This window comes from Sarcophilus harrisii, chromosome 2 (assembly GCF_902635505.1).
Source record: "Sarcophilus harrisii chromosome 2, mSarHar1.11, whole genome shotgun sequence".
Taxonomy (NCBI): domain Eukaryota; kingdom Metazoa; phylum Chordata; class Mammalia; order Dasyuromorphia; family Dasyuridae; genus Sarcophilus; species Sarcophilus harrisii.
In genome coordinates, this window is record NC_045427.1 from 198539750 (window position 1) to 198565033 (window position 25284).

The 25284-nt window shown below is 35.2% G+C and overlaps 1 protein-coding gene across 4 annotated transcripts in view; it reads left to right on the forward strand.

The window, feature by feature from the left end:
- The window catches only part of TTC27 (tetratricopeptide repeat domain 27), a 192881-nt gene that overhangs the window by 162769 nt on the left and 4828 nt on the right, over positions 1-25284 (forward strand). For 3 of the 4 annotated variants that reach the window (XM_023494608.2, XM_003757831.4, XM_023494609.2), the window contains exons 16-18: positions 3160-3325; positions 19213-19410; positions 21985-22096. In XM_023494608.2, the coding sequence (XP_023350376.1) occupies positions 3160-3325; positions 19213-19410; positions 21985-22096 (476 nt within the window). Of the gene's footprint in view, positions 1-3159; positions 3326-17447; positions 17561-19212; positions 19411-21984; positions 22097-25284 lie in introns of those variants that run through there. The other variant, XR_004231862.1, reaches the window with a different exon arrangement.

Consider the following 25284-nt stretch of genomic DNA (forward strand, 5'->3'; position numbering starts at 1 on the left):
TGAATGACTTTAAATGCCAAACTGAGGAATTTGTATTTTATTCCAGAGAGTTTATATGGTATTTTGTAAGCATTTTGTACTTACTGTGTGTACAGCATGGTGTTATACTGATGGAGTTACAAATGGGAATATGACCCAGCTCCTGTCCTCTGCAAGTTGAGAATCTGGCAGATGAAAGAGTATAATGATATATAGGTAATAGGAGAGAGAACAGCTTACTGGGAGAGATCTGAACAGAAAAAAAGTTACTTCTAGGTAGGAGTACACATAGAGTACACAGTATTTGGCAAGGGCTTTGAAGGATAGATGGAATGTCCAAGAGATAGTATTGGAGATTACCAGCAAATATGTCCCTGTGGGGGCCTCTCGGATGTAAGAGATTATCAGGAATTGGAAAGAGTGGAACAACTCCTGGGAGCAGTGAGTTAGCTACTTTGAAAAGGAAGCCACATTACAGAAAAAAAAAATTGAATGCAAAGTTAAGGAGTTTGAACTTAAAATAGTTGACATTGGGGAGCTATTGATGGTTTTTGAGGAGGACAGAGACACAATCATCATTCCTACTATGGTAGTGTTGAGTAAGAAAGATTCAAGAGACTGAAGTCAAGAAAATAAGTTAGAAGGCTACTTGATCTATTTTAGGCCCATAATTTAGTACAATAATGGTGTCAGAGAGAAGGGAAAAGGGGAAATGGATTTAAAAGATGGGTGTGTTGTATGTGTTTCAGAGCAGACAAAAGTAACTGTCTTATCCTCCTTCCTATTTTTGCACTTTGGGAATTTGAAACGCCAAGGTGTAGAAAGCAGCCTTGTAAGCTGTAAGGTACAAGGCTGCGTGGGGGTTGGGGGATAGCGGCCCTCCACTGCAAATCTGGGCTTCGCTGAGTTGGTCAGCAGATGATGGCGCCTGCCATTCTTACTAATTTTCCACATGAAAAGGAATTTTCACTTGAGAGCTTCTAGGTGATTGTGATGGAGTGTCTGTTGACCTGGGATTAACATTTAAGTCAGTAGACTGAGGCAAAGTCCCAAACTATGAGGAAGTTAATTAAGTAGGTCACAATTTCACTTGTACCAAGGATGATTTCATTTTATGTTGAAAACATCTGTGTTTTACCTTGGCATATTCCTAATACAGAAAAACAAGATAGACATCAAAACATTGACTCCCCTCCAACCCCCTACCCTCATCTTGTTTTACCAGTGACTGAGCACAGGAAGGTAGTATTCTAGATTTCTTCAATACGTGAGAAGGAATCATAAGGACTTTTTCCTTCCCCATGCCAACCTGCCAATGGGCAGGCCAGTTACCAAATACTGGTACTTCTGGACACAGTAAAACACAGGCCATCCCCTGCTCCTCCTCATCCAACTCTCAGCTGATTGCTGTTTCCCTTATGCCCCACTTCTAATGCTCATCTCTGCTAGAGGCAGCTCAGAGCTCCCTTCCTTCTGACTTTGCCATTTCCCCTGCTAAGTTCTTCCTGACCTTTTCCATCTGCCATGAATTTAACCCTGTATTATGTATTCTCTCTGAGAGAAGAAATGATTTCACTTCTTTATTTATGTCCCCCTTACCTTACATTACAAATTATCATTTGTAATGGGAGACACATATCTGAGGAGTCAAGGTCCCTTGGCTTTTAGCCTTGACTATGCCCAGACAGGCCTATAGATTTCTGTAAACCCAATTTTCTTTGTCCTCAGATTAGCTGTAAAATCTACCCCATAGGATTCTGAGGATATGTAAAATATCCTGCAGATGTTAAAGTCATATATAATTGTCAGCTGTTATTTTTTTCCTCAGGAGTATGGTGCTGATAATGATGATACTTATGTGATTTTCTGTGAAGCCACAGTCTGAACTACAAGTGGTTTTTTCTTCTAAGGTTTTTGATAGCAGTCATTCATTTATTTGTTTATAAAAGTAGAATTCTATTAACATAGCAATGTTAGCCAATATACATGAAGCTAATATTACGTTGGACAGATTTTTAAAGAAATCGTTTACCTTTTTTGCTTATCTTTGACTGAGTCACAATTTCTCCTTTCCTTGGGCTTTGATTAGAATGCTCATTCTAATTCACTGAGTAATTTTGTACTCACGACTGATTTGGAATTGGACACTTCAGCTAAGCATCAAAAGCCTTTTCCAGTGATTTGTCCTGAAGTGTTCTGTTATACAGCTTCAAAGTACCTCTTCCAACTTTTCAGAGCCACCTGACTATAATAGAACTAAAAGGTTATTTCGACTGATCTCAGGCTTCTTCATAGCCATTGAGGCAAATCCCCTAGTATTTGTTCTTCTCTGCCATGCAAACTAAGAAGGACCACAGAAGAACAGTATAAGGTATCTTTGCATGGAAAGCACAAATGCCCCAGTGCTCCACCTCTTCTTTTATCTTCCCAGTGATCAAGAGTAAACTTCTTTAAAGAGAAAAACAACTTTCTTTCCAACAGACATTTTGGTAATGTCAATTATGTAGTGTTAGTACCCATTAAATGTGATTTCCTAGCAATAGTTATAACTTTTTCAGGTTTTTAAAAATGTTGTTTTTTTGATAGATAGAACTTTTTCTTGCAGCCATCTAAAGAAAATATAAACATGGGATTTTCTGAACACATTCAAGGTAGTTTTATCATAACTAGATCTTTAAATCAAATTGAACCAATTTTGTAGTGAATTCCATTAACTTGCTAACACCTGAAATGACCTCAGTTTTTTAAATTGAGAAATAATTTAACCAAATTAAAGACTAGGGGCTAGTTTAAACTGAAGCTGAATTTATTAATTTTTTTTCATTTTAAAAACAAATATATATAACAGTTTGAGGAGTCCTTGTGGGATTTTTGTTATTTTCTTTTGTGCATTTAAAAATACTTTCCCTCTTTTTTCAGTTCTTTGTCTTTCTTTTCGACTATCCCTTCACTATCCCCCTTTGTTTTCTACCCCCCAACTGAAAAAACAAAAACAAAGCAAAGCAAAACAAAAACAAACCAAAAACAACCCCTCTTGAAACAAATATGCATTAGCAAGAAAAAAGATATTTTGAATCTTGAATATTTTACTCATTTTAACTAGGATATTACATATAATACTTATAAGTTTATATTTTCTAATGTTTGTGTATATCACTTTCCTAATTTCACCTTCCACAGAATCAAAGCTTTTCGAACACTGCAGGAAGCTCTTAAATGTAATTATGAACATTGGCAGATCTGGGAAAACTATATTCTCACCAGCACTGATGTTGGCGAATTTTCAGAAGCCATTAAAGCTTATCATCGACTTATGGATTTACGAGATAAATACAAAGATGTTCAGGTAAGGGAGATTCATTCAATTTTGCACTTGAAATTAATCCTTAAATATATAATATAATAAAATATATAATACTTAAAATAATATAAGGGAATGGAATATAACATTTTAATATACTATCCCTATCAAATTATAATGTAATAATATGTAATTCTTTCAAAGTTAATTAAAATGAAAATTGTTATATTTCACAAAGGAAAAAGTATAATTTTCCATATTGAAACATCCCCCAAATTAGAAGGCTTGGCTCTCTTTTCCTTGGTGCTATAATGCCAGATTTTTAAAGCAATAATAAATCAGGAATTTTATCTCTATTTTATTCAAACCTCTGAATCAATGACTTGAAAATTAATATGCATTCACGCAAGATACAGACCCTACACAGAATGATACACTTGGTGTTATTACATTGGTGATTCCTAATGGGACTACTGGAGATGAATCTGTGAGCAAAAAGAATGCAGACCTGGTTAGTCAGCACTAATCCAAGCTCTTAATATGATAAATTACTTCTTCATCATTCAGTTTCTAAATCTGTAAAATCAAGATCGTGATGTCTGTATTGCTTAGCTTGGTCAGATAGATGTGCCATAATGCATAGAGTGCTGGGCTGAGTCAAGAAGACTCATGTTCCTGAGTTCAAATCTGCCTTCAGATACTTATTAATTTGTGACCCTGGACAAGTTACTTTAACCATGTTTGCCTCAATTTCATTTGTAAAATGAGCTAGAGAAGGAAAGGGCAAACTTCTCTGGTATCTTTGTTCAGAAAACCAAAAATAAAAGGAGTCACAGAAACATGACTAAGCAACAGCAGCATTGCTTACCTTCCAGATTTGTTGTGAGAAAACCTGAAATAAATGTGAAATGGTTTTGTGAGTTATTGTCATAACCAAACTGAATCCTAGAAGGAATATAGCTTAAAGCCACCTGAAAGACAACGATGTTGAATTCCTTCATTTTACAGTGAGGAAGCTTAAGTCTGGTGATGAAGTGATTTGGCTGTTATCACATAGTGAGTAAATGACAGAGCCAAAACGGGAGGCCATAGTTCCTGATTTATATTCCATTGCTGTTAAAAAAAAAAAAAAAAAAAAAAAAAAAAAAAAAAAAAAAAAAAAAAAAAAAAAAGTTGTTGTTGTTGTTGTGTGTGTGTGTGTGTGTGTGTGTGTGTGTGTTTATGTGTGTGTGTGTGTGTGTGTGTTTTAAATTATACTCCTAACCAGTTGAATAGTGTCTGGAATACCCTTTTAAATTTTCCTCCCTTTTGTGTGCCAATCTCTATTGGTAGAGAGTATCTCCTGAGAGTTTTTTTTACACCAGTAAAGTCATAGGTCAAGTCCAAACAAAAGCACCATCTGGGGACATTGTCTACAATTTGAGTTGGTCGCTTTGTCAAGTTATGGAAAGCTATGTCTAATATGGATATCTAAATAGGCTAACAGTTAACTAATAATTCAATCACTTATTTTAAAAAATTTAAAAAATTTTTGTTAGCATTATATTGAAGTATTTTTTACTTCAATTTACTTCAATTGTGTTTAAAAAATTTGAACTCAGAAATATTAAAAGAATATAAATTTTTGAAAAAATGCTCTGCATTGTTAGTTGTGATAATATTTCTTTTTTTAAATCAATTATGTGTACTTCATTATTACTAAAGTTGGGTTTAACTCGGCTTGTCTCACAACCATAACTGTGACTTTCTCACAATTTATCCTTTAAAGCTAGTAGTAGCTTTACCTGTAATAGATGGAACTGCTTTGGCTCTTAGAAGTTTCAAAGCTTCCTTTAAAGTCTGTAGCTCTTCTGGAGTTATCTACTCATTGTCAGAGATGGCACTTAAAACTACCCCCTATAGTCTCTGCTAAGTCAGCTGAGGATAACTTCTCCATAGTTCTTTCTCTGGATGCAAATGGCATATTCCATCTCATATCTTTTGGAAATGTCTTAGATCACACATTGCTGAGAACTAAGTCTGTCATAGTTAATCATCACATAATCTTGCTGTTGTTATTGTGTATAATGTTTTCCCAATGCTGCTCACTTCATTAAGCATCAATGCATATTAGTCATTCTATGCTTTTCTGAAGTCAGCTTGCTCATCATTTCTAATAGAACAATAATATTCATCACAATCATATGCTATAATTTGTTCAGCCATTCCCCAATTGATGGGCATCCTGTCAATTTTCAATTCTTTATCACCACAAAAAGAAATGCTATAAATATTTTTGTATATATATAGGTCTTTTCCCTTTTTCTTTGATCCCTAGTAGTGGTATTGCCAGATTAAAGGGTATGGATAATTTTGTAGCTCTTTGGACATAGTTCCAAATTGTTCTTCAGAATGATTGGATCAATTCACAATTCTATCAACAATGCATTAGTATATTTGTTTTTCAATATCTTTCCTCCCCCAAAGTTATCATTTCCTTTTTCTGTTGTGTTAGCCAATCTGATAGCTGTGAGGTGGTACCCCAAAATTGTTTTAATTTGCATTTCTCTAATCTGTAGTGATTTAGAGCATTTTTTTCATGTAGCTATTGATAGTTTCTTCTTCTGAAAACTGCTTGTTCATATCCTTTGACCATTTAACAGTTGGAGAAAGGCTCTTATTTGTATGAGTCTGGCTCAGTTCCCTATGTTTGAGAAGTGAGGTCTTTATCAAATTCCACCCCCCCCCTCCCCAGTTTCTAAACAGGTGTATTTGATATATTCCTTAATTCTGTCTTCTCCCAGAGCTCATGTAGCAAAGAACACATGAAGCAGGTCAGAGTTTGAGGTATGGCTTAATTGATGTTTAAAATTCCTAGGTCAAGAAGGGAATGATTGTATGTACTTTGTCTTTCTTAGAACCCCCAAATCCCCAGCATTTAACATAGAGGATGGTGTATAATAAGCATTTAACAAATACTTGTTATTTTAAAAAAGAGAATTTAGAAAAAAAAGAAAATGAAAGGGAGGAAAGAAATTAGGAGGCAAAGAAAGTGAGATAAAGATAGACCTTTCCATTCATCTCTGATGCATTTTTTCAATTATTCATTCCTATCCAGCATACCCTTCTCCTTTGTACCTCTTGTACATTAACATTATCCGACAGATATGAATTTTTATTTACTTTATATCTCTCTCTCTATAACAGAATGTAATAGATTTATCTCTAAATCTCTCTATAACAGAACATCTTATATATCTCAGAAGTTTTAGCCATGGAGATAATTTTGTTAAATATTGTGAATTATGGAACAATTAGGTAGAAAAATGGAAAGAGAGCTAGTCAAACCTAATCTCAGACACTTTGTAGCTGTGTGAGCCTAGGCAAGTCAGTTAACCTCTATTTCCCACAGTTTCCTCATTTGCAGAATGGGGATAATAATAGCCCCTACCTCCCATGATTGTTGTGAGATCAAATGAAATAATAATTGTAAGCACTTACCATATATAATAAGCTTGTATAAATGTCAGTCGTGGAAATTATTTTTATTTGAAGAACTTAATCAGTATTAAGCAAGATATAAAACAGAGTGACAGTTTGGCAGAGTTACTTACCAGTATCTTATAGAAATCCTTAAATGGTATCCAAAGGCAGAGGGATTTCTAATTAATAATGAAGTTCCCCACATGCTCTATTCACAAATGTTTTGCTGATTGTATCAACCTCGTAAGGATTTCTGAGGGAGATCCTCAAATAAGATCAGTGTAGTTATCTAGAGAGGAAAAACCTAATGGGTAAAAAGTGCATATTGGCCAGAGTATAACATGCAATTAGATAGGCTTTGCCTTAGTCTATGAGTCTTTGACAAGTGATTGAAAATGAGCTTGGCCAGTTTCCAAAATGAATTGAGAGGAAATTGGATTGTGTGCATTTAGGAAATAAAAGAATTCATTAAGTAATCCCAAGTTGTTCACTGTTGAAAAGCTTAATCGTTTAAACACCAGTCTTTTTGTGGCTACAAATCTTGGTACATTGTGGAATCCGAACTTATATGAAGTGATCCATAAAATAATGGAGGAGAAAAATACCCTCACTTGTGTTCAGCAGGTAGTATAAAAGCCATCATCCAAGGACATGTGCAGTGAGAAAAAGGTTACTCACATTGAGTGAGAAAGACATAACTAATGGAAATCCATAAACTTGTATTGGTGTCCATAAAATATTAAAAGATCCGAAGTCAAGTCTTCACTCTAGTGCATTGAGTATGTCCCTTATGGGAAACTTCTGGGAGAATATTGATATTAGAGTGATGTGATATGCACTGATGTTAGAGGGATGTGAAATGCTCTGAAGAGGGAAGGACCCACATCATTGAAGTCATTGAACCATCCAATTAATGATATTATATAATAGTTTTATTGTTGTTCAAACATATCTTTGAAAAACTTGCAAAGAACTGGGTTCATATAGAACAATTTAATTTTCTATTCAAGAATTCTATTCCATCAACATATATTAAGCATCTGCTATATGCAAAGTATTGTGATTTATAAAGACAAAACTAAAATAGCTCTTACTTTAATAGAGCTTGTATTGTAGAGGATAGAAAGGGGGAGATATGAAGCAAGTGAATATAAAGTATTTATGAAGTAATGTACTGCAATTTCTATTCACCTCAAACATCTTTTCTTTGCTATAATTTATTATCCTATATATCCTCACCTGTAATAGCATCTTCTGGACCAGACTTGCTGAGACATTGGGAGAGTTAATTTACTCAATTTTGGAAATCTGGATCTTTGCCCTGGAAATGAGGTGTTCTGATTAGTGAGTGAATACAAACTTACTGAGCTTCCTATCTAGAAAACCCCAAACCCTCCTTCATATTGCATTGCCCTCTCTCTCATTCCCTACCCTTGCTTCCAAGTCTTGCTGTGAAACAGTAATCAAATCATTATGATTATTGTAATTAGAAAAGAGTATAACAATATATATGGCTCCATTCAGAAACTCTCCAAACCAAAATTCCCTTTCTTAGTGCTTTATTTATAATGTCCTCTTATTAGAATGCAAGCTCTTGAGGGGATTGACTACTTTGGTATTTATATGCCCAGTGTCTTGCTACATGTCATGATACATGATACATGATACATGGTAGTTTCTCAATAAATACTTTTTCATTCATTTTAAGAAGAGGGAAGCGTTAATAACTTGGGAGTGGGAGGTATGCCAATAGGGAGAACAAGAAAATCCTCATATACTGTTTTCATACTCAGGTTTTCTTTTTAAGTTTATAGCACTCATCTGTTTAAGTGCTATCTAAATCTATTTTTCATTTTTGTAATTTTGCTCAGTTGTGTCACTTGTATCCAACTCTTCCTGATGCCATTTGGGGTTTTCTTGGCAAAGATACTGGCGTGGTTGGCCATTTTCTTCTCCAGCTCATTTTACAGATAAGGAAACTGAGGCAAACAAGTTAAGTGACTTGGCCAGAGTCACACAAATTGTATGTGTCTAAGGCCACATTTAAACTCAGGTCTTCTTGACTCTAGGCCCAGTACTCTATCCAGTTCCACTTCTATTTCTCTTATCTACATCTATTTTTCTTCAGAAGGATTTGTTACTCCAATTACACATTCCTTAGGACAAAGGACTACATTCTATAATTTAGGGGCTAGCAATCTCCCCAATATTGCGAGCCAGTTTGAAATCCTTAATATTGTCATCTATTAATTGGGATTAATTTGTTAATCTTTCAAACTACAGCACTCTAAACATCAAATCTGTTTGGTTTCTTACAACTGGGAGGTTTATATGCCAAGACCAAAAAAAAAAAAAATCAGCATAAATATATGAGCGATAATGATTAGAATATTATAGGTAAGACCCAAATCCTTTTGAATGGATGCATAACTCCAGTTATTACATCTTTTGTGGACTCTTCCTAAAGGTCCCATTACTGAGCCTCTTCAAAACTGAAATAAACTCTAATCAGGATGGAAACATTCTTTGAAAGCTGTAGAAAATTGAACTGTGTTCAAGGACTGTCAGATGTGTGAGAAGAGGTGGCAGCAGAATCTCTTCATTCCCTCAGGAATTGGCAGGAACAGCCTGTGATTGTCAGTCTCCAAGAGACAACTAAAGATCCAACTTCAATTGTGGCTTAGTCATGTTGAATACTGTCTGAACTTCAATGGCCCTCTAAGAACCAGTCCTTAGAAATCTTTTGGAAGCCCGAAGCCCAGGACTCTTTTTTTGGTGCACAATTGCTTACTCTGTGCACATACCTTCAGAAAGGCAAGGGGAGAATGAATGAAATCATTTTGAAGAGAAGAATAAGTATTTCTTTCCACATTGGATTTGAGTTAGGGGAGAGGAAGCGGTGCTGCTGAACAAAGGTAAAGAGCACCTTGTAGAGGAGCTCATTATGCTCTGGCATGCCTGTCCTGAGTGTACATGAGAGATATTAAAGCATTTTTTAGCCAGGATATGATGTGTTGTTTTTGTTCTTTTCATATGATTTCTTCCTGATGTCAGATAAATGCCTGATTTTGTTAAATTTCATTCTAGCTCTATTTTAGGACAAACTTAGAATGCAAATCACAAGGAATTTAAGTTCCCAGTCTCATGGCATTTGTAGTAAGGGTTATTGTGAGTTCCAGATGACCTAATGCATGTAAAGTGTTTTTGCAAACTTTAAATGACCTCTTAGAGATGCTGATTTTTATCATTTTTATTATTTTTTATTTCTATACCCCATCTAACATAGCATAGCTTGTAACTTGGTCAGTAATTAGAAGAAATTTTGCGAATATCTAAAGAAGCCAGGCTCTATATTAAATCCTCAGTCAGTTACATTTCCTTTATCCTCTACTTCCTCTCCAGTTAATAACATGGGACTAGCTTTATTTTTCAAGTTGGAATTTTTATTTCATTTGGGAGTAACATTTCCAAAGAATTCTAAGAATAAACTAGACTGTGATAAGTAAATAGCATTCAAAGGAAGAAAAGGTGACATTTTTGTAAGGATTCTGATAAAGGAGTAGTCTTTTGTCAGTGTGACATTTTTGGAAACTCTCTCTCCAGATGGGAGCTTGATAGATGACTGGGAAGTAGCTTGGTATTGTAGATAGAGGCCCAACTTTGGAGTCAGGAAGATGTGGAGTCCAGCCCTGCTTGCTATACACATTAACTCTGAAGTCTTGGGCAAGTTAACTAATAACAAATTTATAATGCTTTTCACCTTAGAGCCGCTTTCAGGCACTGGAATACAGAGAAAGTCAATTAGACATTTTCTTGTAAGCCTACCATAAAGAGCTCTCCTGGCAGAAGTTCTGTCAATAACTGTATGGAATTGGTTATGAGCATTGGTGGTAGTTTGTCTCAGATGCCTTAGTGACTAGACAGGCAGCAAGCAAAGTAGGTAGACAAAATGCTAAAGTTGGAAGTAGCAAGACCTGGGTTTGAATCTTCCCTTAGATGTTTAGTCATTTAGCCTCTGAGTCAGTTTTCTCATTGCAAAGTAGATATAATAATAGCACCTACTTCATAGGATTTTGGTGAAGATCAAATTAAATAATGTATATTTTTCAAAGCTTAAAATATGATGGAAATGTTGACTACATTATCATTTGATAAGTAATTATAATTAAACTTTTGTTAAAGTAAGTAATTTTAAAGATTAAATGATTTATACATTTCATTATTCAATTATTATTAAATCACACTTTTATATAGCTTCCCAGAGTTATATTCTTTCTTAATTAGGAAATTATCTACTAGTACATCAATAGATTCCTTTCTTGTATTCATCTTTGTTCCTTAGACATAAAAACTTTTACATGTTGGAATATCGAATTATCTGGAAGACTTTTGTTAAAAATTTTTGATTTATTGAAATAGGGCAAGTACAGCAACACTCTCCTTTTCAATCTTTGTGACATTCTTACCATTGGCAGTGTTGTAACTCATTTCTTTTTTTAATTTTCTTCCAAATTGATCTCACAATTTCACTGTTTGCACCTATACTTTGTTTGTATAGAAAGGCATCTAGAAGAGATTATACTATGTGCTAGATGCTCTGGAACATCAGCATTTGGAGAAAAATCCCAATCACTGAGCTATTATTTACTAGATCTCAGCTGTTAAGACTATAAGTTCCCTAGTAAGAATTGGTTTTTCCAAGTGTCTGAGCAGTAACCATTTTTTCAGTCTTTCCCCAACAATCTCTCTTGTATTCCTCACAGGTAGTCATTTGGCCATTGCTTGAAAACCTCTAATAAATGGTAGTAGCATTGGGGGAAAACATCCTAAATGTACTTCTTTGTAATTTTCACCTAGTGATTTTTTTAGTTGTCCCTTTGGGGCCAAACAGATAAAGTGTTTTCTCTCTTCTGCAGGATATTTTTTTAAGTATTCAAAGTCAAGCTACCATGTTCCCTCTGTCCTCTCTTCTCCAAGTTAAACAACCTCAGGAACTTTCAGACAAAATTTATTGTCCATAGCATGAAGTCTCAATTCTATAGAATTCTTTTCTAGGCTACTATAAAATGGCCCCAATATCTTAAACTTCTTTTTCTCCCAATTGCTTTGCTAGACATGAAGTTGAGAGATGTCGGTTCACATACCACCTCTGATATTTACTAGCCATATGATCTTGAGCAGTCAAATAAACTTTCTGAACCTCAGTGTCCCATAAAATGGAAATATGAATGGACACATGCTATCAGGACTATGGGGCTAATCTTGCAGTCAGAAAGATCTAGATTCAAGTTTTACTTCTCACATTTTAGCTCTGTGAACATGAGCAAATGATTCAATCTCTCAGTGATCAAAGGACCCTTTCAGACTACAAATTATAGACTAATTGCTGAGTTGTACTGATAGAATAAGTTTATACATAAGGATTTCCCAGTATTGTTGAAATCATAGATCCCAAACAAAAAGGGAGAGAAGTAATTTAGCACCTATCTCATGGGATAAATAGGGTAGACATAAAGATCAAATGAAATAATAATAGTTAAAATGTGTTGTAAGTTTTAAAGTTGTGTAGCAATGTCAGCGCTTACTATGTCACAAGTATGCATTTGGGGATGTTAGGGGATGTTAAGGGATGCCTGTGCTTAAATTCCTTCTATTAATAGTTTTGTCAATTATCACCTTAGTCTCAATTTCCCCAACTGCAGAAATTATTGGTGTGTATAACCGTGTTCAGCTTAATATCTCTCTTAAGATTTCAGTTTCTTGATCTTTAAAATGAAGAGGTGTGATACATTGGGAAGAGCAGAATTCTAGGATGCCCAACTTATAGTAGGTACTTAATAAAGTTTGCTGAGTTAGCCTTAATTAAATTAAAAAGTTATCAAAAGTTAAAATAAATGGAAGGTCAAGAATGAACTGGAATCCTATTGTGTTTTTAACTTTGCACTTAAACCTTGTATAATCTTATTTTTTGGTTTGTTTTTGTTTTTACTTCTTTTCCAACCCTTGCATATATGAACCTTTTTTGAGCCTATCTTATCTCCAGTGATTAGATCTGAGGGTAGTATAAAGAAAAAAGGATGTTTTTCCTGGACCTGAGGAAGTAGAGGGATTCCAGACCGACATTCTTCTTCCCTCCACTCACTTCCTTCTTGAAGGGTTGCGCCTGGGTTGGAGACCAAGTCAAATCAATAAGCACATTTACTAAGTGCATATTATATTCTTGGCACTATGCTAATCACTAGAGATAAGGAGAAGAATAAAAGACAATCTTTGATATAAAGGAGGCCACAATTTAATGGGAGAGACAATATGAACACAACTATATATAAATAAGATATATGCAGGATAAATTGGAGGTAATCAATAAAGGGAAGATACTAGAATTGAGATGGGTCAGAAAAAGATAGGAAAAGAAGGTAGAATTTGAGCTAATACTTGAAGGAAAACTAGAGCAGTCAGGAAAAGGAAATGGAGGAGGAATTTCAGGCATGGGAGAAAGCCAGTGGAAAAAAAAATGGAACCAGCAGATTCCCTGCAGGAAACAGTGGAAGTCTGATATCATTGGATCAGAAAGTAAGGTGGGAGTTGGGGGAAGAGCTAAAATATAATATAAGAAGATTGGAAAGATAAAGGTAGGAGCAGGCCAGGTTATGAAGGATTTTTTAAAAGATAGGAGATTTTGCATTAGTTCTTGAAGTCAGAGGGAGCCACTTATGGTCAGACCTGTGTTTTAGAAAGCTGAATGAAGGATGAATTAGAGTGGGGAAGAGACTTGAGATCAAGGAAACCAACCAGTAGTCCAGATGTGAGGTGATGAAGATCTGTGCTGGAGTGTACCCTGGATGACTAACTCTGAAGATTGGAGTTCAGGTTACTCCTCAACTAAAGACTGTCTCCTAAAGAAAGGTCTGGGAAACCTTTGTTTGCCGCATGGGGATAGTTCCTTATCTGGACATATTGAGTGAGGAGAGCCAGTACCCACAGCTTGTGCATTATTCTCTGCAGTCGTTTCCCCCGGACTCCACACAGCAGGGACTCTAAATGTCACGTGCAGACCAACAATACAGTAGCACAGCTAGTACAAGTCAAAAAGATGGTTTTCTGACATCCCTGGTGAAAAGTAACCTTTACATGATTGTTTTGTGTCAGGATAAGTTCTTCCATACCATGAAAGAGAGAGTAGAGCAATGCTGATGTAACGGAATATTGTTTTTGAACCACTGGGTGCTCACCAGTTCTGAGTGTAGGTCATCTCACAGGATAAACAATGTGTTTCAAAAGTTCACTACAAACTGGAGTAATGTTTCTAGTTTTATAGAATCACAAAAGTTCATAGTAAGGAGACGAGTCTACCCTGGATCTGACCAAGAAGGACATGTGGTCCTTTAGTCTGCTAGATGTAGCACAGTGACAGAAGAGGGCCTGGACCATGCCATATTTCAGGGCCAAGAAAATGGGGTGAAATTCAAGAGAATCTAGAAGAAAAAAAGGTGAGGGCCAAAGAAGTGATTTCAGAACTACTAGCCCTCTTCCCTCATCTGTGTCAGTTCTTGCTCTCACACCTCATTCTTATGATATAATTACTGCTTTTTACCTTTTCCTGCATTTGGCTTTTTTAGACTCACATCATACTCAGCTCTAACCCAATCTTTCTTTTGAACTACCCAATTACTAATGACAATCTTAGACATATGGTTTACATTTCCACATATAAAACATAAACAGTTTGTCCTTACTATGTCCCTTGAAATTAATCTTTGATGTTTACTTTCTATTTCTTATGTGTCAGATTTTCTATTAGGTTCAGATTTTTTTTTGGCAACAAAATCCTGAAAGTCTGGCAAGTCATTGAATGTCCTTCTCACACACACACTCCCTCTTAAGGATTATAGTTATTTTTGCTGGATATGATATTTTCAGCCATAACCCTATTACTTTAGATCTTTGATATATAATATTCCAAGACCTGTGATCTTTTATTGTAACTGTTAATAGGTCTTGTATGATTCTAATTGTGGCCCCAGCATATTTGAATTTTGTTGTTGCTTATAAAATTTTTTCTTTGACCTGTAGATTTTGAAAATTTAGCAATGAAATTCATCTATGTTTTCCTTGTAGGATCTGTTTCAGGTGGTGATCAGTGGATTTTTTTTTTTTCCTATTTGTATTTTTCCTATCTTATTCTTTTACTTCAACACAATTTGCTTTCATTATTTTATGTATTATTATGTCAAGATTATTTTTAGATTATTTTTTAAAATCATAGCCTTCAGGTACTACAATTATTAAATTTTCTCATGATCTATTCTCCAGATTTGTTGTTTTTCTTAATGAGATATTTCACATTGTCTTCTGCTTTTTCATTCTTTATATTTTATATTCTATTCTCATGATTTTGCTGGCTGCTTCTTCTTGCCCAATTCTAATTTTCAAAGAGTCACTTTCTTCCTTAAGATTTTGGATCTCCTTTTCTAGTTGGTTGACTTTCTTTTAATAACTTCTTAGGTTTTTGTTGTTGTTGTTTCTTTTTCTCAATCTGTGTGTCTGTCTTTTTCTGTCTCTGTCTGTCTGATTGTCTGTCTCTCTTTTTGCTGAGGCAATCGGGGTTAAGTGACTTGCCCAGGGTCACACAGCTAGGAAGTATTAAGTGTCTGAGGCCACATTTGAATTCAGGTCCTTCTGATTTCTGGGCTGGTGCTCTATCCACTAGGCCACCTAGCTGCCCCTCTCTTTTGATTTTTAAATTCTTTTTTGCATTCATCTGTGAATTCTTTTGAGGTAGGTGACCATTGGACTTTACTCCTTGAGACAGCAGAATATTCTCTAAAGATGAACCCTGGTCTTCCCAGTTCCCTATCCCCAATGTAATTGTTCTTTCTCTTTAGCCTGTTTTTGGTTTTGTTTTTTAAATAAGATTTTATCAATGTAATGACCTCTAGCCCTGTGGTGGGTAGGAGGGTAGTGCCTCCGCTTTCAGTTCCTGCTTCATTTGTCTCCTCTAGCCTGGAACCTCACATTAAGAACACTCACCTGTAGGAACCCACAGCCATCAGCGTTCTTGCCCCATTGCTTCTGCACCATCTGCCATGTGCTAATTCCTTCTCGCCCAGGGTGTCTGAATCTCCACAGCACGAGTGGGCCTGGCATTCCTTATCAGCAGACTTGGGACTCCCTCACAGTCTGGAAAGTGAGAGTTCCTGTGGTGGGCCTGAGGCTACCTCCCAATCCTGCTTACCCCAGGGCTCCCTGCTTGTTTGTTTCAGCAGAAATAGCCTGGAGGTTTGGGGCCAAACCTTAGACTCTTTCTTGAATCTTCTCCATCCCAGGAAGACTCTATTCTGCCCCAAGTTCTGTTTGTTTTTAACCACTCTCTGTTTGCCCTAAGGCACTATTTTGTCTTGTTTGGGGGGGAAATCTGGAGAGCTTGGAATTCTGACCTGCTCAATCTTCTCTCCAGAATCCTCCTCTAATATTGTTTTTATGGGACCCTGCCTATTTATCATTTGTGTTCATCCTCAGTCCCACGCCCTGGCTTCTTTTGTGTATTTTTTAAATCTTTAATTTGGCCACAAGTTCCCTGTGAAATCCCCTTTGATGGCTTGATGTGCCTTCTTCTTTTTCTTCCTCATTGGAATCATTAGTTCTTGTGTTGTCAGAATATTTGTTTTGGGCAGTTGCCACTTCCCTTGGACCAACTCCCTTATCAAATTTTTAAGAGGTAGGAGTGTCCTACCTATCCATTACTTCTCAAATTTTCAAATTGTCATCGTGGTAGAATGCATTGGATTTGAACTCAGGAGAGACCTATGTGGCAATGGACAAGCCATTTAGCCTTTCAGAATTCATGTAAAATAGAGATAGTAAAATAGTAAGAGAGAGGCAACAAGGCATAGAAGATTCACTTTGGAATTAGAACAACCTTGGCTCAGGTCCTGCCTCTCCTCTCACAAGTTCTATGGTCCTAGACACATTGCTTAACTATTTAAGTATCCCAGGCAGTTCTTTAACATTGTAAGTCACTGAAAACATTTGGGAGAGGGAATTTTCTCTGCAGAAGTAATCACAGGTTAAATTATGGGAGAGCTGTAAGGGTGCTGTAAGGGTCAAATGAGGATCAAAGATACGGAGTTGCAAAGGCTATCAAATCCAACTCCTTCATGTATAGAGAAAGAAACTTTTGACTCTGAGGTAGTAGGTAATACAGACAGTAAAAGCCAAAGGGGGGAGGATTCAGACATGCCTTTTTTAGTTTCCATGTCTAGGGCTTATCCGTCGCTCTGTACTTCTACTTACCTCAGAGTACTTTGCAAACTATATAAATATAAGCATGTTAATTTTTGAAATCTAGTCTCTGAATAGCTAGGCTGTATATCAGATTCTGCCTTTGTTCTTCTAACTTATCATAAGCTCTTGGAATGATGACTTCCTCCCAAGGTTTTCAGTTTTTGTGAGGATTGCTCACAATTGCTTTTGGAATCTTAGATTAAAAGGTAAAAATTTTAAAAAATAAATATTTTATATATAATATATTTTATAATATAAAATATTATATTATATATATAATAATTTTTTTTTTATAATACTCACATTACCAAAATCAGAGAATTAAACATGACACAGTTGCTTTTTGGATACATTTAAACATTTCTGGGTTTCAGTTTCCTTGTCCTTTAGCATCAAATCTGTAATTCTGTTTTTCTCTTAGTGTTAAGGTTTGGAAGAACAGTGAGATAAGTCAGAGTAAAGACTCAGACCAAGCAAGCAGATGTGCTGAGATGGGCAAAGCCATGTGGAATATGAGGATGATTAAATATCTGGGTAAAGTGTCAAGAGTTTAATGGCAAGTGATAAATGGGCATCCATGGATGGTTGGCCTCAAGGAACAAGAGCAACAAATGGATATTTACGCTGAGTTTCATCTTTACTACCTATAAGAATCCCATGTAATCTTCAAACTTGGAAATTTCGCTTTTCATTCCTTCTGATTTCTAAATGTCAATTGACAGATCCTAACACAATCTCCAAGAAAACTTGTTTAAGCAAGTTCCTTCCTTCTTTTTGACAAAGGAGTACTTTCAATACCAAGAAAGCTACATTAATTTAATAGCTTTTGGTGTGAATCTTTGTGAGACTCTGGGAAAATTTAAATATATTGCATTAATTGGCTCCTTACAAGTGATCTTCTCCTCATTTGCAAATCAAACATTATTTCTTTTTGCAAAAATCCTGTTGCATTTCTCCCAGTAATTGATTTTTATTTAAAGGCCAAACAAGGACCTTGACAGATTCTTGCTGAATCACATTAAATTGAGAAATAAGAAGTATAGATAAAATATGAGTTAATTCCATTTCTAACTATAAAGCACCAAATCTAGCACCACTTTGCTGTCTTAATTAGGAATGTGTCGTTTGCCCAACATCTAATATTTTTTTCTAACAAAGTTATTTTAGTGACTCTAGTGACTGGCTATCAAATCACAGGGCTTTAATAGCATGCCATTGCCAGTTGTGTGGCCTTCACTTAACCTCAGATATAATGGGGAGATCAGACTACATGATCTCTGAGGTCTTTCCCAATTTTAAATCCTATGATCCATAACACTTGCTGTCCATTTCAGAGAGACTGAGTATCTGAACAATTTTGTCCCTAAATATTACAGAGTAGGAATTTGATATAATAATAGCTCATATTTCTATAGCATTTTAGGGTTTTAAAAGGGTTTCTTTAATTCTATTCAGTACTATTAAATGCCTACTATGTGTCAGGCATTGTATTAGGCCATAGAGATACAGTGACTAAAAAACAAACAAACAAAAAAAAAACAACCCCCAATTATCCCCTGCCCTCAAGGAGCTTACATTTTAATGGAGAAAATACACAGCAACTGACACTACAATAACATTTTAAAGCTTGCCACATATTTTACATATATTATCTCATTCATTTTGGTATCCCTATGAGGTAGTTACTGCAAATGTTGTAATTCCCATTTTATAGATGATATATCTGACTTGTCTGTAGCCACATATCTTCTTGCTACTCTCTGGCATTGCTAATGCTGATTCTGCCCTTCTGTGGGACTGTAAAAACATGGTTTTTCTACCTCCTCCCATCAGCCTCCACCCAAGATTCAAGATAGAGAAAATTTATACTGTATCAAGGCATACATGGGTATTCCTTTGCTCTTCTTAGGCCCACATAATGCTAAAACTTGGGGACAGATCTTTGGCATCCCACCCACATGAAGAAGCAATCACTGGCCTTTTGTGTATATATATATATGTATACATACTAAATAGGTAAATAAATATCCTCTACAAAAGCTGATTTAATACTTTGCATGTAATAGTCTTTTGAATATAGGTTTAATTTCTGATCTTAGTACATATATATTCTAGAAAAGAACTTTTGAAAGTAAACCTAATTACATGATGTTTTTGTAATTTACTAATATGCATTTTTTCATAAGGTTCTAAAGATTCTGGTCAGGGCAGTCACTGATGGAATGACTGATCGTAGTGGAGATATTGCAACTGGCCTAAAAGGGAAATTACAGGAATTGTTTGGCAGAGTGACTTCAAGAGTAACAAATGATGGAGAGATCTGGAGGTTGTATGCACAAATATATGGGAATGGTCAGAGTGATAATCCTGATGAAAATGAAAAGGTAACTTTTAACATTCTTTTGGATGCTTTTTCACAATCTATGATGTAATAAATTAGTCATGCATTGATCTGTTTTCTTAGTTGGACAGAGGGAGAATTTGTTTGAAAATTAAAATCTTATTAATATTGATGTATAACTGGAAAGTATCTTTGAAGCCATTTATCCCAACATCTATCTTCTTTTTATTACAGTTTTTAAAAAACTTACCGAACCCCCCAAAATAGTATTTTTATTTACAAATTAGAATGGGGCAGGGAAGAATATGAATATATATATATATATATATATATATAGTCATTCCATCAGTGACTGCCCTGACCAGAATCTTTAGAACCTTATGAAAAAATGCATAAAGAGAGAGAGAGAGAGAGAGAGAGAGAGAGAGAGAAATTACAAAATTCTAGTATATGCAACTTGCTATATAAAGAAGTATATAATAAATCAACCTGCAAGTTTTAAAGTTGTCCTGCTTGTCCTTAGTTTTCTATACATTTTTAAAGTGCTTCAATGACTCTTTTAAAAAAAAAAAATTGCCAACACTAACTCATCTCATCTTCCAACATCCCTTCCCATAAATAAAAAGGTAAAAGTATATTCTTCTGACAAATAAAAGTGTTAAACCAAAACAAATCTACACATTTGCTATATTCTATGTCTTGATCTCTCTCTCTCTCTCTCTCTCTCTCTCTCTCTCTCTCTCTCAGTTCTTAAGTTTTTTAAAGTTCTTTTTCTTTACAGTGTTGTTATTATATGTTTTATTCTTTTAGATCTGCTCACTTCACTCTGCATTGGTTCATATAAGTTTTCTAGATTTATCTGAAGCTATCTCTTATCATTTCTTAAGGCATAATACTATTCTATTACTTTCATATACCTTTTTTTTTTTTTTTTTTTTTTTTTTTTTTTTGCCATTCCCCAGTTGGTGGGAACCTTCTTTGTTTCCAGTTCTTTGCTACAACAATATGAGCTGCTGAATTTTTTGTACACATGAAGACTGTTTCCTCTTTTTTGGGGAGTATAAGTCTAGTGATAGCTCTAGTTCACAGCTTAGACACAGTGCAGTGACTTTGATGGGAAATAGTTCTAGATTCCTTTCCAGAATGACTAGATCAATTCATAGCTGTACCAAAAGTGTGATAATGTGCCTGTTTTCCTATGGTCTTTTCAGCACTTGCCATTTTCCTTTTTTGTCTTTTTTTGCTGATCTGTAAAAGAAGACCTCAGGAATGATTTAATTTGAATCTTTCTAATAGTTATTTGGAGTATTTTTTTCTTTTGGTTATTGGTAAGTTGAGTTTCTTCCTTTTGAAAACTGTCTTTTAATCTCTTTTGAGATTTATTGGGAAATGACTTTTGTGCTTAGGCATTTTAATTCAGTTTTTATGTATCTTCTATGGCAGACTTGTATTGCCTGTATTCAGCCCTCTGGGCTGAAGGGTCTTATACCTTACCCAGAGTTCCCCCACTGTCTTGGCCCTCTACACATGTAGATAATTTCTCTCCCTGTCCTATCTGTCCACAGAAGACCGAAACACACACATGCAGGCACAAACACTCACTCTCACACAATCACGTAGTGATAGACTTTTTTAAAACAGATAAGTGAAGTGGATTCAAAATCTCTCTCTGTTCCTCACTAAATGTCTGGCCTTGGGCATTCACCATCATCACAAATGTCTTCATAAACGACAATAACTGTCATTTATATCGCTCTTTAAGGCACATAAGTAATGCTCTTAAATTCTCTTTTTGGATCCTTCCACCAACTTTCTGATGTAGACAATCAGCTGTGACTTCCAAGTACAGCATGAGAGGGTGGGATAAGACCAGACCCAGAATTAGGGAGACCTTATGATCAAATCCTAATTCTTCCTACCTACACACCTGGGGACAGTTGTCTGCACCTCTCTTGAACTCCTTTTTCATATCTCTAAAATAAGGGGATTGGATTAGGGGAGCTCAGAGATTCCTTCAACTCTGAATCTTTTGTCTTGTGCTCCCCATATTACAAATGAGGAAACTGAGACCAGTAAAATGACTTTCCTAAGACCACACAGTAGTAAGGCCAAGCCAGAATACAAACTTAAGACCTCTAATTCTCTTGCTTATTTTTTAGGCCCTGGTTTTTTCATGTATGAAATAAGGGACTTAGTCTGGATGACCTCTTAAGTGCTTTAATTTTGACCTATTTTATTTATATTCTCTGGCAGAGAGAGAGATTGCTGTTGAGTAATACAAAATCTATGAGACCAGAACCCAATCAGTAGACTCAGAATTATCTCTGAGTCCCATTCCTGACTCTTATTTGATCATGTAAGCTTTTGGTGCCTCGGTTCCTTTGTGTTCTGGAGAGGAGGGTCTGTCTAAGCAAGCATGTATGGTTCTGTGTGTTAATAACTATTTTCTGTCCGATATGCTATTATGCTCTTCATTGTGATGAGTAACAGAGAACTAATTATTGCACAAATCCAATTTTTCAGGTTGGAATTAGTTCCATGTGATTTTCAGGCAATACAAAGTTTAAAGAAGAAATTTTTGTTTTGCTGGTAATATTGCATTTTTTCTTTTCTCTAGGTCCTCCAGTATCTCACTAAGGCTTATAAATGTGATACACACTCCAATTCTTGGGAGAAAGACATTGCTTCATTCAAGGAAATTGTTAAAGGGGCTGTAGAACTTGCACATGGTATATTTTTCATATATTGCAACATTTTATAATCATTTCTCACTTTTATGAACTTCACTAATAATAATAAAAGCTAGCTTTTATATAGCGATTTACTTTTTGCAAAGCAATTTATATGTGTTAACTCATCTATCTCAAACAACTCTAGGAGGTAGGTGCTGTTGTTACCAGATTGCCAGTAAAGAAACCAAAGCATAGAGAGATTAAGGTCAATATTTAGTGTCTAAGGCAGGATTTCAACTTGGGTCTTTCTGATTTCAACTCCTTTGATCTACTCACTGTACCACCTACCTGCTAAAAACAAAGTTACGCTATTTACTTACTAGTTAATTTTAGAACCTAATTGGTTGTCAAGTAATTTAGTGGCCAGAAATTTTCCTGCATTGAAAACTTTTCTAAGTAAAAGAGTCTTGGAATTTATTGTTTTATAGACATTTATTGTGGTAAAAGAACACTAGATTCAGAAAGAGAAATCCTTGTTTCAAAATCTGGTTTTCCAACATATGAACGAGATGTTCTTGGGCAAATTATTTTACTCCTTTTGAGCATATTTGCTCATCTGTAATACTTCGTCTGCTTATGAATTCACTAGAAGAATCAAATGAAAAAAATGTTTTTTAAATCTAGGATGCTGTGCACATTAAACTACGATTGCCATTTGTTTTCATAGATAGCCATATTTTTACATTGAATTTGGCCTTTTACATAGAAGACCAATTTTTATGGCTCAATTTTACTTAAATGGAAATATCAGGCCAACAATTTTGTTGCTTTCTGCCTTCTTTTACTCATTTATAAAGGAGTATTCACTTTATGAGAATTTACAGACTACTATAGTCATGACAGCTCTAAAACTGTTATATCTAAAAGAAGAAAATGTACTCCCTAAGAGCTTACATTGTTTGCTGCAAGTATGTCTATGTTCTCAGTGAATCCCAAATGGCAACTTTTTATTATTTATACTAATGGGTGGGTACAGAAAAGTGGATGTTCCAAAAATCTGTCCTTTGGGTTTAGTGATAAGTATTTTTACTTGTATTTCGGCATGGGTATATCTGATATCCTGGAAATCTGCTTCAAAAAATATAATGAAGTCACATTTTAAAGACCTGAATCAGGGGATTAAGAAGCTGTCCAGATGCCCTGTTTTAGAATTTTGCCTAACTCCTCCCTGCTGTTCATTCCACCTGGGATTAGATTTCTTTTTCAGACTTTTCCTGAACCAGGGAGATAATGAAGTATTTGTTGACCTCTCAACTAAATCTAATGACTTGTGTAAACCTCTTTAACCTTGTAATTAAGCAGATGGAAGGCCTATGTAGTTAATTACTCCAAAAAAGGGCAGAAGTTCCTGAAATACCAACTAAGAAAATTTTCAGGTGACCATATTACATAGCTAAAATATGTCCTTACGTATATAGGCACTTCCTTCACCATGCAAATCACAGCCCATCTCAGCCTGTTTACCTTGTGCGCATCTTCTATGAAATTCTTTGTTCAACATCCATCCAACATTTCCTGCAAAACAGTTGTCTACCTATCCAAATGGATATGATTATTATCAAATTCTTGAGAAAATAATATAATGCAGAGTTCTGCACAATGAATGGGACATCTTTTACAAAATATTCTTTTTTTTTTCAGCAGTTTTCAGCTAGAAAGGAAAATTCTTTCAGGAAATCCCTGACGCCAAAGGCTCAGGATGTCTTTGTCATGACCAGGCAATTGACTTTTAAAGCCATATAGATATAAACATACAGGTTTAATGAATATTCTAGAAAAAATTCCAGCTTAGTGTTGAGAGACACCATGGCATAGTAGATAAAGATCTGGCCTTTGGGTTTGGAATGCTTGGATTCAAGCCTAGACTTTGATGTACTTTCTTTCTCTCACCCTGGTGAAACATCTGTCTAAAACTCTTAAGTTGTAGAGAAATTACTCACCTGTATTGGTTAGCATTTCCTCATCTAGAAGTCTCTTACTCCAAAGAAATCATGGATCTAATTCCTAACCTTAGACTCTATCAGCTATTTATATTGGTTATAATTTACAAATAGTTCAGTATTTTTCCAAGCTGAGTTTTAATACCTTGGGAAAAAACAAGGGTTTCTTTTCTTGATTTCATTATAGGCTTTAGTGTATTTTCAGTATATGTTAAACAGCCCTAGTGGTGAAAAAAAAGATACATGATCTTTGAAGAAGCATCAAATGAACCGCTTCAGATTTATAGAAATCTGGATTTATGATCTCTTTTGTGAATATTTTCTTGGGTCAATGCAAATTAATTTTCCAGTAGAGAATAAGAATTGTTACTCTATGACTGTTTTTTCTTGAATACCCTTCTATTTATCTAGTTAATTGCATGTTAACAAGGGAAAATAAACATGTTTTTCTTGTGCATAAGGCATCCTAAGCAGGCAGCTCTAATCGTCAAAAGATTTGGTAAGGGCAATCTCGCCTGGATGATTTGGGCTTTTTTGCACAAGGGCCTGACATTGTTCACTCATCTGTTTTGTTCTCAGTTTTACTTTACAATTTTGGGTGGAAGGGGTGTTAGATCTCAAACTGCATCATATTTTTGCATGCTATTTCACAATGGGTGGATATTTTCAAAGTAGTCAATAGGAAAGTGCAGTATTCTTGAAATCTCCTCTAGTGTCATATTTGGAAAATTTTTTCAGTGCTTCTATGTGTATATTTATGATCTAATTTAAAAATGAGAGAGCTAGAGTATACCTTTGAGTTTTGCTTCTACCTTAGAAGATTTGATTTTCTCATTTTGGAGGACTGAAAATAAACAATGAAAATCATACTTCTTTTTGATACAAAGTTCATAGAGATTTAAAAAGCCCAAAGACAGGGCTTTTTAGCCCTTAGATAGGATAGGTTTGCACTACACTGTAAAATACATTCTATTGTTCTATTACATTTGACTATCACATTAAAAAAAATCTTGGTCCCTTACTCAGAATCCTTCAGTTGAAGTCTGATCAACACTACAGAGTGCTAGGCATAGTTCATTGTCTAGAAATATTTTTAAAAGATAAAAACTTGTCTCTTGCCCTAGTTGAGTTCTTACTGGTATAATATTTAAAGGAAAACAAAAAAAGTCATAGAAAAACTTCTAGGGTTACTTTTTTTCCACAACTTTTTATATGGACTTTCTCATGCCTGCAGGCAACTTGGTA